Here is a 13,013-nt window from a genome sequence, read left to right as displayed (position 1 = left end):
GAGATCTTTAAGAAGCCTGATTTGTTGTCACAAACTGGGAGTCATTTCAGCTCATCTGCAAAACATTTGTGTCAGTGTTTTGGAGATATTAGTTGAAATGCACGACGCATGTCGTTGAGAAATCCCATGTGCCACGCCCCCATTAATAACAAATTAGAATAGATATACTTTATTCATCCTGCTGAGGGAAACTCAACACTATACAGATCACTCACAGTAAACGGTAAACATTTAGGTATTCAGAAACAAAAGTCACAAATAAAAATAAGAATAAAAATATGGTCCGGGATATACATTTTTCTATGTCATATATATACATTCTAAAATATACAGAGATATACAGTAAGTGTACAGTAAGGAGTGTAAAATTGTACAATGTCGATTTTTAAAAGTAAAAGTCCAGGAAGATTAGATTACTGTCACCCTGTGATGCAGGGAGGCACAGTGATGCGTTATATATATATATATATATATATATATATATATATATATATATATATATATATATATATATATATATATATATATATATATATATATATATATATATATATATATATATATATATATATATATATATATATGTCTGATGGCTGTCGGAATGGAGGACTTCCTGTGCCGTTCAGTGTTGCATCTTGGGAGTCCTACCAACTTCTGCTTCCAGTATCTCAACCATAGATATAATAAAGACTAGATGACTCACCCGCGCTGCTGGCCAACGGAGACCAACGTTGCCACATGGCGGCCATCTTGCGTGGGTGGAGCACGCCCGCTCATAGCATGCATGTCTATATGGTGCATGTACTATTGAAAAATAACCATAGCTTGCAAAATTTTCAACCGTTTGGTTTATTAAAAAACGTCAGAGATGTAGTTATCATCATACTGCATACTTATAATCAGTGTTGCGTTGCTCATATCGACACTGGTTGCACGCACGCTAATGACGCCACGTGCACGCGCGCTCACGCGCATAAATGGTCCCTTGCCTAAGGACAGACTAAAGACAGTGGCCTAAATGCCTCTACGAATGGAATGTAACACCTGACGACCGGCGCTATTGATATGCAGAGTAGCCAGGTGGGTACTGCGAGTTGGCGCATCAGTCGAGTGCAGCGCATTCCTGCGTGCCCGCGCTTCTGCTCACAACTTTGGTTGCACGGCGCGGTGCGACCCCGTCCCATGAGCAACGCATCACTGCTTATAATAATGGACTTTGATATGGAGGGGAAAAAATGCTTCCAAGCAAAGAATCAGAATCAGCCACGTTAATAACGTTTGTAATAAACCAAACCGTTTGTAAATCCGTCGAGATTTCAGCGAGTTAAGAGTATTTTTGTTTGTGCAGATCATCCCCTCAAAGCAGCAGTAGTCCACCCTCGCAAGATGGCCGCCGGTGAAGTACGCGGGAGACTCCGCCTTGAGCCATCTAGTGTTTATATCTATGATCTCAACAACCAGAACACAGCTGCACAGTGCTCCCCCCCCCCCCCCCAGTATGTAATACATCAGACAGGCCTCTTCAACATGCAGGTCATTCCTTTTGACATTTTGAATAGATTCTTGCTTAACGCTTTCTAATAACCATCCTCAATAGACTGTGAATTGATCATTAATTGATCATTTAATATTAGTTGTTCATAAGATACAGAGAGTGCCTTGAATCCTTTCGTCAGGCTTGCTGCTATACCCAGAGTCCTGAAGATGTTTTCCTTCTGTATTGTTAGTATACTACTGATTGTATACTTATTGATATACTTCAATCAATATCTGAGAGGAAGAAAAACACTGACCTTCTTACTGTCCTATATACTACCATGCACCCCTCCTATACTACTGTATACTAAATAATATGTCTTATGTCTACTCTACTCACTCAACACCGCAGCACCCAGGTCTCAGCACTGTTTGATGAACATTGTTACTCAGCTGATAGAGTTGTGTCCTTCCTTCCTGATGGCTTGTCGTACAGAACTTGTAAGTCGCTTTGGATAAAAGCGTTCAGCTAAATGACTAAATGTAAATGTAAACCTTTTGCAATAGCCATCCGAATAATGTTTATGAATGCTTTAAAATTGATTTGTTAATCATTTACCAGTACCTATAATGCCCTGTATAGTATTTATAATAGTTTAAAGTGAATAATTCAACATGTTTTTTAATATAATGAATGGATTTAATAAATGTTAATCACTAATGTGACAATTACTAAACGATTGTTAGTACGATTTAGTATCAGTTATGAATGATACAACATATTATTAATAAACTGTATATATATCTATCTTTGATTTAACAAATGAATGGACAAAAACGTTATATATAACATTTACTAACCATTAATCTATTCATAATTTATGAATAGAAATGAAGCTATCTATAAACGATTTTAAAGTTAACAATAAAACGACAATGAACTAATATTAACCCTTTCACTGCCACACGACAGAAGGTTAGCCCTTTACTATCACACAACCGACGGCGATGCTCCATCATTAGCATCATTAGCTCCGCAAATGCGGAGCTAATGATGCTAATGATGGAGCATCGCCGTCGGTTGTGTGATAGTAAAGGGCTAACCTTCTGTATTGTCACAGTGAAAGGGTTAACCATCTATTGAGGGTGGTTATTATTTTATTTATTTAATTTATTATGCACACTGACTCACATTGGGTCTGGAAGGCGACTGCTTGCCACTGCCATCTGGAGTGCCCTTCACCCACTGGGTGATCAGGTCTGCCACGCCCACCTTTAGGCCTTCAGTGTCCTGATGCAGAGAAGACAGAAGGACAGTTAACTCTCCACAAGCCCCAAGTGTCCCTCCCTGCCTGCCTTCTCACAACACGGCACTGCTCCCAAGTTGCCCACCACCCCCCTCACCCCCGACTCCTTTTTTAAGCTATATACCGATTCCTGTTGTTTTTGTTTTTGTTTATTTTGGCATTTCTGTTTTTTGCAAATGGACTGCACCTTGAAGCTTCCTTGCACATGAATTGAAAATGGGAGACCCTGATGTAAACAAGACGAAAGTCTTCCTCTGGTCTGCATCCCCTTAACAATTGTATGTATTGAGCCGTACTGCATTGTACCCATTAATCAATCAAACCTTTCACTACCACACTACAGCAGGTTAACCCTTTCACTACCACACTACAGAAGGTTAACCCTTTCACTACCACACTACAGAAGGTTAACCCTTTCACTACCACACTACAGAAGGTTAACCCTTTCACTACCACACTACAGAAGGTTAACCCTTTCACTACCACACTACAGAAGGTTAACCTTTCACTACCACACTACAGAAGGTTAACACTTTCACTACCACACTACAGAAGGTTAACCCTTTCACTACCACACTACAGAAGGTTAACCTTTCACTACCACACTACAGAAGGTTAACCCTTTCACTATCACACTACAGAAGGTTAACCCTTTCACTACCACACTACAGAAGGTTAACCCTTTCACTACCACACTACAGAAGGTTAACCCTTTCACTACCACACTACAGAAGGTTAACCCTTTCACTACCACACTACAGAAGGTTAACCTTTCACTACCACACTACAGAAGGTTAACCTTTCACTACCACACTACAGAAGGTTAACCTTTCACTACCACACTACAGAAGGTTAACCTTTCACTACCACACTACAGAAGGTTAACCTTTCACTACCACACTACAGAAGGTTAACCTTTCACTACCACACTACAGAAGGTTAACCTTTCACTACCACACTACAGAATAGGGTGACCAGATGCAAAAAGTCCAAAAGTGGGACAACAGTAAGATTTTGGTGGGACAAAGTGGGACAGATAGATAATGTAAATTTTTTTATTAGAATAACTGAGTCTGGCAAAATGACAGGAGCTAGTTTCATACCACAGTCGGCTGACCTGTATGAATGGGAGTGTTGTACTGTGTGATAGACACTTGTTATCTCAGCTGCAGTGACCTTGTCCGTCTGGCTATCATTGTTTGGTTTAAAAAGAAACGTATCCATAGATCTGGATGTTTCTTTTTGGTGAACCACTTTCAAGTGAGACTCACGTCCACTGTGGCGCTTCAAGTCGTATTCTCCTCCATGCGCAATTGAAAACGAACTATGACACAAAACACAGAAAGCCATCTGCCTCACCCAGTCATGTGTCGTTTGCCAGTCTTGGTTATAACTGCAGGTCCGTTTCTTTTTACTGCTTTCCATCTTGAACTAGTTCGCTTGTAATGTTGTTGTGTTTTTTTTTACTAATCAGATTTGCGATATGAGGTAGCGTCACAAGTTCAACTCTCACGAGCAGAGCAGTGTGCTAAATTACTATAACCAATCAGATCTGCGATATGAGGTAGCGTCACGACTCAGTCACGTCACAAGCAGGCAAGCAGCGCGCTAAAGTACTATAACCAATCAGAGCAATGTGTGTGGACAAGAGGCGGGTTGCTACGTTTACTGTCTGTAGGGAGGGGCTTTTAGACGCATGTTTTTTTTTGGCTTCGAAAAGAGGGACATCCTCTCAATATGAGGGACGCGGGACATTTGGTCAAATGGTGGGACAGTACAACCAAAAGGGCGACACCTGGTCACCCTACTACAGAAGGTTAACCTTTCACTACCACACTACAGAACACGGTGCTTCTTTTTGTGAACGTGATGGTTGATTCGCCGGTGTTGTACTTGCGGTGACCGGGCAGAAGCAGGTTTGTGTAGCCAGGTGGGTATAAATATATGGGTCCTTGCCTTGCATGGTGTTCCCATGGTGGGACCGCACGCTTCTCCGGCCTCAAACAGGCTCTTCTTGGACGCCACGGCTTCGGGGGAGCTGGGGATATCCACCAGGCCCTGCTTGGCCACCCGGGTCTCCTGGGAATTCTGTAGAACACAAAGGCCGAGTTATAGGGAGGTGTAGTGGTTACTTCCTGGTCTACAGGGAGGTGTAGTGGTTACTTCCTGGTCTATAGGGAGGTGTAGTGGTTACTTCCTGGTCTACAGGGAGGTGTAGTGGTTACTTCCTGGTCTATAGGGAGGTGTAGTGGTTACTTCCTGGTCTATAGGGAGGTGTAGTGGTTACTTCCTGGTCTATAGGGAGGTGTAGTGGTTACTTCCTGGTCTATAGGGAGGTGTAGTGGTTACTTCCTGGTCTATAGGGAGGTGTAGTGGTTACTTCCTGGTCTATAGGGAGGTGTGGTGGTTACTTCCTGGTCTATAGGGAGGTGTAGTGGTTACTTCCTGGTCTACAGGGAGGTGTAGTGGTTACTTCCTGGTCTATAGGGAGGTGTAGTGGTGACTTCCTGGTCTACAGGGAGGTGTAGTGGTTACTTCCTGGTCTACAGGGAGGTGTAGTGGTCACGTCATTGCTGTTTCTGGCCGGTCCACCTCGCAAAAATTGCAACATAATTCCCCATTGCCCATTTCTAAATCGTCTCGATTAAAACAAATAAAGCATGAACATTTGCATGGTGTACCTTTCTGTGCGTATTCATCCACAATCTATAGCTCAACATGAAAATATTCGCAATTAATCATTAAAAAAAAATTATGCTTAAACAATAATGTTAGTGGTAGAAGGGAACTCATTTTGTTAAAAAAAAGTTGAAAGCTTGGCAATGTTCATGAGGCAGAATTGTTACAATAGCTGATAATCCATTTTCCCAATGATGAATCCCTAGACGGGTGGATCTCGCGGGCGCTCCAGAGTGACGTCACACTACACCTCCCTATAGGGGTGGACCTTGCGGGCGCTCCACAGTGACGTCAGACTACACCTCCCTATAGGGGTGGACCTCGCGGGCGCTCCACAGTGACGTCAGACTACACCTCCCTATACGGGTGGACCTCGCGGGCGCTCCACAGTGACGTCAGACTACACCTCCCTATAGGGGTGGACCTCGCGGGCGCTCCACAGTGACGTCAGACTACACCTCCCTATAGGGGTGGATCTCGCGGGCGCTCCAGAGTGACGTCACACTACACCTCCCTATAGGGGTGGACCTCGCGGGCGCTCCACAGTGACGTCAGACTACACCTCCCTATAGGGGTGGACCTCGCGGGCGCTCCAGAGTGACGTCAGACTACACCTCCCTATACGGGTGGACCTCGCGGGCGCTCCAGAGTGACGTCAGACTACACCTCCCTATAGGGGTGGACCTCGCAGGCGCTCCAGAGTGACGTCAGACTACACCTCTCTATAGGGGTGGACCTCGCGGGCGCTCCAGAGTGACGTCACACTACACCTCCCTATAGGGGTGGACCTCGCGGGCGCTCCAGAGTGACGTCACACTACACCTCCCTATAGGGGTGGACCTCGCGGGCGCTCCAGAGTGACGTCACACTACACCTCCCTATAGGGGTGGACCTCGCGGGCGCTCCAGAGTGACGTCAGACTACACCTCCCCATAGGGGTGGACCTCGCAGGCGGTCCAGAGTGACGTCAGACTACACCTCCCTATAGGGGTGGACCTCGCAGGCGGTCCAGAGTGACGTCAGACTACACCTCCCTATACGGGTGGACCTCGCGGGCGCTCCAGAGTGACGTCACACTACACCTCCCTATAGGGGTGGACCTCGCGGGCGCTCCAGAGTGACGTCACACTACACCTCCCTATAGGGGTGGACCTCGCGGGCGCTCCAGAGTGACGTCACACTACACCTCCCTATAGGGGTGGACCTCGCGGGCGCTCCAGAGTGACGTCAGACTACACCTCCCTATACGGGTGGACCTCGCGGGCGCTCCAGAGTGACGTCAGACTACACCTCCCCATAGGGGTGGACCTCGCAGGCGGTCCAGAGTGACGTCAGACTACACCTCCCTATTGACATACCTCGACATCACACAGTGCCATTAAAGGGAGAAGCTGTAACGTTGTCAAACGGGGACCTCTAGGCAAAAGAGCCCCACTTTGTTTCGATCTTCTTCTTTTTTTGGTCTGAAATTGGATTGGAGTTTAGTGACTTATTATACTGTGAATTCCTCCAGGCTTCTCTTGGCAGAACCTGAGGCGTGGCCAGAAATAGCAACCCCTCTCCCAATACCCAAATCCATCCCACATGCTAAATGGTAAATGGCTGCATTTCATATATAGCAGCTTTTATCCAAAGCGCTTTACAAGTTGTTCCTCAAATTTTTACCCATTCACTCACACATTCACACACCGACGGCGGAGGCGACCATGCAATTAGGGGTTAAGTGTCTTGCTCAAGGACACTTTGACACGCTGCCCGGGAGGAGCGGGAATCGAACCGGGAACCTCCGGATTACCAGACAACTGCCTTACCTCCTGAGCCACTGTCGCCACATCAGACCAAAACATCTATTCTATTCTATTCTATTCTATTCTAGAGGTCGCTGTTTAACAGCATTACAGAGTCTACCTTTAATCAACATATTGGGGACAGTGAACAGAGAGAGAGAGAGAGAGAGAGAGAGAGAGAGAGAGAGAGAGAGAGAGAGAGAGAGAGAGAGAGAGAGAGAGAGAGAGAGAGAGAGAGAGAGAGAGAGAGAGAGAGAGAGAGAGAGAGAGAGAGAGCGAGAGAGATGGATTATAGACCGGGCTCCCAGTGTGGGGAACGCTCTCCCTGACCACCTGAGAGCACCACAGACTGTAGAACGCTCTCCCTGACCACCTGAGAGCACCACAGACTGTAGAACACTCTCCCTGACCACCTGAGAGCACCACAGACTGTGGAACACTCTCCCTGACCACCTGAGAGCACCACAGACTGTAGAACACTCTCCCTGACCACCTGAGAGCACCACAGACTGTGGAACACTCTCCCTGACCACCTGAGAGCACCACAGACTGGGGAACACTCTCCCTGACCACCTGAGAGCACCACAGACTGTAGAACGCTCTCCCTGACCACCTGAGAGCACCACAGACTGTAGAACACTCTCCCCGACCACCTGAGAGCACCACAGACTGTAGAACACTCTCCCTGACCACCTGAGAGCACCACAGACTGGGGAACACTCTCCCTGACCACCTGAGAGCACCACAGACTGGGGAACACTCTCCCTGACCACCTGAGAGCACCACAGACTGGGGAACACTCTCCCTGACCACCTGAGAGCACCACAGACTGGGGAACGCTCTCCCTGACCACCTGAGAGCACCACAGACTGTAGAACGCTCTCCCTGACCACCTGAGAGCACCACAGACTGGGGAACACTCTCCCTGACCACCTGAGAGCACCACAGACTGTAGAACACTCTCCCTGACCACCTGAGAGCACCACAGACTGTAGAACACTCTCCCTGACCACCTGAGAGCACCACAGACTGTAGAACACTCTCCCTGACCACCTGAGAGCACCACAGACTGTAGAACACTCTCCCTGACCACCTGAGAGCACCACAGACTGGGGAACACTCTCCCTGACCACCTGAGAGCACCACAGACTGGGGAACACTCTCCCTGACCACCTGAGAGCACCACAGACTGTAGAACACTCTCCCTGACCACCTGAGAGCACCACAGACTGGGGAACACTCTCCCTGACCAACTGAGAGCACCACAGACTGTAGAACACTCTCCCTGACCACCTGAGAGCACCACAGACTGGGGAACACTCTCCCTGACCACCTGAGAGCACCACAGACTGGGGAACACTCTCCCTGACCAACTGAGAGCACCACAGACTGTAGAACACTCTCCCTGACCACCTGAGAGCACCACAGACTGGGAACGCTCTCCCTGACCACCTGAGAGCACCACAAACTGTAGAACACTCTCCCTGACCACCTGAGAGCACCACAGACTGTAGAACACTCTCCCCGACCACCTGAGAGCACCACAGACTGGGGAACACTCTCCCTGACCACCTGAGAGCACCACAGACTGGGGAATGCTCTCCCTGACCACCTGAGAGCACCACAGACTGTGGAACACTCTCCCTGACCACCTGAGAGCACCACAGACTGGGGAACACTCTCCCTGACCACCTGAGAGCACCACAGACTGTGGAACACTCTCCCTGACCACCTGAGAGCACCACAGACTGGGGAACACTCTCCCTGACCACCTGAGAGCACCACAGACTGGGGAACACTCTCCCTGACCACCTGAGAGCACCACAGACTGGGGAACACTCTCCCTGACCACCTGAGAGCACCACAGACTGGGGAACACTCTCCCTGACCACCTGAGAGCACCACAGACTGGGGAACACTCTCTCTGACCACCTGAGAGCACCACAGACTGTAGAACGCTCTCCCTGACCACCTGAGAGCACCACAGACTGGGGAACACTCTCCCTGACCACCTGAGAGCACCACAGACTGTAGAACACTCTCCCTGACCACCTGAGAGCACCACAGACTGTAGAACACTCTCCCTGACCACCTGAGAGCACCACAGACTGGGGAACACTCTCCCTGACCACCTGAGAGCACCACAGACTGGGGAACGCTCTCCCTGACCACCTGAGAGCACCACAGACTGGGGAACACTCTCCCTGACCACCTGAGAGCACCACAGACTGTAGAACGCTCTCCCTGACCACCTGAGAGCACCACAGACTGGGGAACACTCTCCCTGACCACCTGAGAGCACCACAGACTGGGGAACGCTCTCCCTGACCACCTGAGAGCACCACAGACTGGGGAACACTCTCCCTGACCACCTGAGAGCACCACAGACTGTAGAACACTCTCCCTGACCACCTGAGAGCACCACAGACTGGGGAACACTCTCCCTGACCACCTGAGAGCACCACAGACTGGGGAACACTCTCCCTGACCACCTGAGAGCACCACAGACTGTAGAACACTCTCCCTGACCACCTGAGAGCACCACAGACTGTGGAACACTCTCCCTGACCACCTGAGAGCACCACAGACTGGGGAACACTCTCCCTGACCACCTGAGAGCACCACAGACTGGGGAACACTCTCCCTGACCACCTGAGAGCACCACAGACTGGGAACACTCTCCCTGACCACCTGAGAGCACCACAGACTGGGGAACACTCTCCCTGACCACCTGAGAGCACCACAGACTGGGGAACGCTCTCCCTGACCACCTGAGAGCACCACAGACTGGGGAACACTCTCCCTGACCACCTGAGAGCACCACAGACTGTAGAACGCTCTCCCTGACCACCTGAGAGCACCACAGACTGGGGAACACTCTCCCTGACCACCTGAGAGCACCACAGACTGTAGAACGCTCTCCCTGACCACCTGAGAGCACCACAGACTGTGGAACACTCTCCCTGACCACCTGAGAGCACCACAGACTGTAGAACACTCTCCCCGACCACCTGAGAGCACCACAGACTGTAGAACGCTCTCCCTGACCACCTGAGAGCACCACAGACTGTGGAACACTCTCCCTGACCACCTGAGAGCACCACAGACTGTAGAACACTCTCCCTGACCACCTGAGAGCACCACAGACTGTAGAACACTCTCCCTGACCACCTGAGAGCACCACAGACTGGGGAACACTCTCCCTGACCACCTGAGAGCACCACAGACTGGGGAACGCTCTCCCTGACCACCTGAGAGCACCACAGACTGGGGAACACTCTCCCTGACCACCTGAGAGCACCACAGACTGGGGAACACTCTCCCTGACCACCTGAGAGCACCACAGACTGGGGAACACTCTCCCTGACCACCTGAGAGCACCACAGACTGTGGAACACTCTCCCTGACCACCTGAGAGCACCACAGACTGGGGAACACTCTCCCTGACCACCTGAGAGCACCACAGACTGTAGAACACTCTCCCTGACCACCTGAGAGCACCACAGACTGGGGAACACTCTCCCTGACCACCTGAGAGCACCACAGACTGGGGAACGCTCTCCCTGACCACCTGAGAGCACCACAGACTGGGGAACACTCTCCCTGACCACCTGAGAGCACCACAGACTGTAGAACACTCTCCCTGACCACCTGAGAGCACCACAGACTGGGGAACACTCTCCCTGACCACCTGAGAGCACCACAGACTGGGGAACACTCTCCCTGACCACCTGAGAGCACCACAGACTGTAGAACACTCTCCCTGACCACCTGAGAGCACCACAGACTGTGGAACACTCTCCCTGACCACCTGAGAGCACCACAGACTGGGGAACACTCTCCCCGACCACCTGAGAGCACCACAGACTGGGGAACACTCTCTCTGACCACCTGAGAGCACCACAGACTGGGGAACACTCTCCCTGACCACCTGAGAGCACCACAGACTGTAGAACACTCTCCCCGACCACCTGAGAGCACCACAGACTGTAGAACACTCTCCCTGACCACCTGAGAGCACCACAGACTGTAGAACACTCTCCCTGACCACCTGAGAGCACCACAGACTGTAGAACACTCTCCCTGACCACCTGAGAGCACCACAGACTGGGGAACACTCTCCCTGACCACCTGAGAGCACCACAGACTGTGGAACACTCTCCCTGACCACCTGAGAGCACCACAGACTGGGGAACACTCTCCCTGACCACCTGAGAGCACCACAGACTGTAGAACGCTCTCCCTGACCACCTGAGAGCACCACAGACTGTAGAACACTCTCCCTGACTACCTGAGAGCACCACAGACTGTGGAACACTCTCCCTGACCACCTGAGAGCACCACAGACTGTGGAACACTCTCCCTGACCACCTGAGAGCACCACAGACTGTAGAACGCTCTCCCTGACCACCTGAGAGCACCACAGACTGTAGAACACTCTCCCTGACTACCTGAGAGCACCACAGACTGTGGAACACTCTCCCTGACCACCTGAGAGCACCACAGACTGTAGAACACTCTCCCTGACCACCTGAGAGCACCACAGACTGGGGAACACTCTCCCTGACCACCTGAGAGCACCACAGACTGTGGAACACTCTCCCTGACCACCTGAGAGCACCACAGACTGTGGAACACTCTCCCTGACTACCTGAGAGCACCACAGACTGTGGAACACTCTCCCTGACCACCTGAGAGCACCACAGACTGGGGAACGCTCTCCCTGACCACCTGAGAGCACCACAGACTGTAGAACACTCTCCCTGACCACCTGAGAGCACCACAGACTGGGGAACACTCTCCCTGACCACCTGAGAGCACCACAGACTGTGGAACGCTCTCCCTGACCACCTGAGAGCACCACAGACTGTAGAACACTCTCCCTGACCACCTGAGAGCACCACAGACTGTAGAACGCTCTCCCTGACCACCTGAGAGCACCACAGACTGGGGAACGCTCTCCCTGACCACCTGAGAGCACCACAGACTGGGGAACGCTCTCCCTGACCACCTGAGAGCACCACAGACTGGGGAACACTCTCCCCGACCACCTGAGAGCACCACAGACTGTAGAACACTCTCCCTGACCACCTGAGAGCACCACAGACTGTAGAACACTCTCCCCGACCACCTGAGAGCACCACAGACTGTAGAACACTCTCCCTGACCACCTGAGAGCACCACAGACTGTAGAACACTCTCCCTGACCACCTGAGAGCACCACAGACTGGGGAACACTCTCCCTGACCACCTGAGAGCACCACAGACTGGGGAACACTCTCCCTGACCACCTGAGAGCACCACAGACTGTAGAACACTCTCCCTGACCACCTGAGAGCACCACAGACTGTAGAACACTCTCCCTGACCACCTGAGAGCACCACAGACTGTAGAACACTCTCCCTGACCACCTGAGAGCACCACAGACTGTAGAACACTCTCCCTGACCACCTGAGAGCACCACAGACTGTGGAACACTCTCCCCGACCACCTGAGAGCACCACAGACTGTAGAACACTCTCCCTGACCACCTGAGAGCACCACAGACTGTAGAACACTCTCCCTGACCACCTGAGAGCACCACAGACTGTAGAACGCTCTCCCTGACCACCTGAGAGCACCACAGACTGTAGAACACTCTCCCTGACCACCTGAGAGCACCACAGACTGTAGAACACTCTCCCTGACCACCTGAGAGCACCACAGACTGTGGAACACTCTCCCTGACCACCTGAGAGCACCACAGACTGTAGAACACTCTCCC

The 13,013-nt window shown here is 50.7% G+C and overlaps 1 protein-coding gene across 1 annotated transcript in view; it reads right to left on the bottom strand.

The window, feature by feature from the left end:
* Positions 1-13,013, bottom strand: part of lsp1a (lymphocyte specific protein 1 a) — a gene marked incomplete at its 5' end in the record, with an annotated part of 74,296 nt that overhangs the window by 12,822 nt on the left and 48,461 nt on the right. Inside the window, 2 exons of the mRNA XM_084334481.1 lie at positions 2,669-2,767; positions 4,740-4,871. Of these exons, the coding sequence (XP_084190607.1) occupies positions 2,669-2,767; positions 4,740-4,871 (231 nt within the window). The remainder of the gene's footprint in view (positions 1-2,668; positions 2,768-4,739; positions 4,872-13,013) is intronic.

The sequence above is a fragment of the Notolepis coatsorum genome (assembly GCF_963971535.1).
Source record: "Notolepis coatsorum genome assembly, chromosome: 18".
NCBI lineage: Eukaryota > Metazoa > Chordata > Actinopteri > Aulopiformes > Paralepididae > Notolepis > Notolepis coatsorum.
This window is presented reverse-complemented; position numbering and strand designations above follow the sequence as displayed.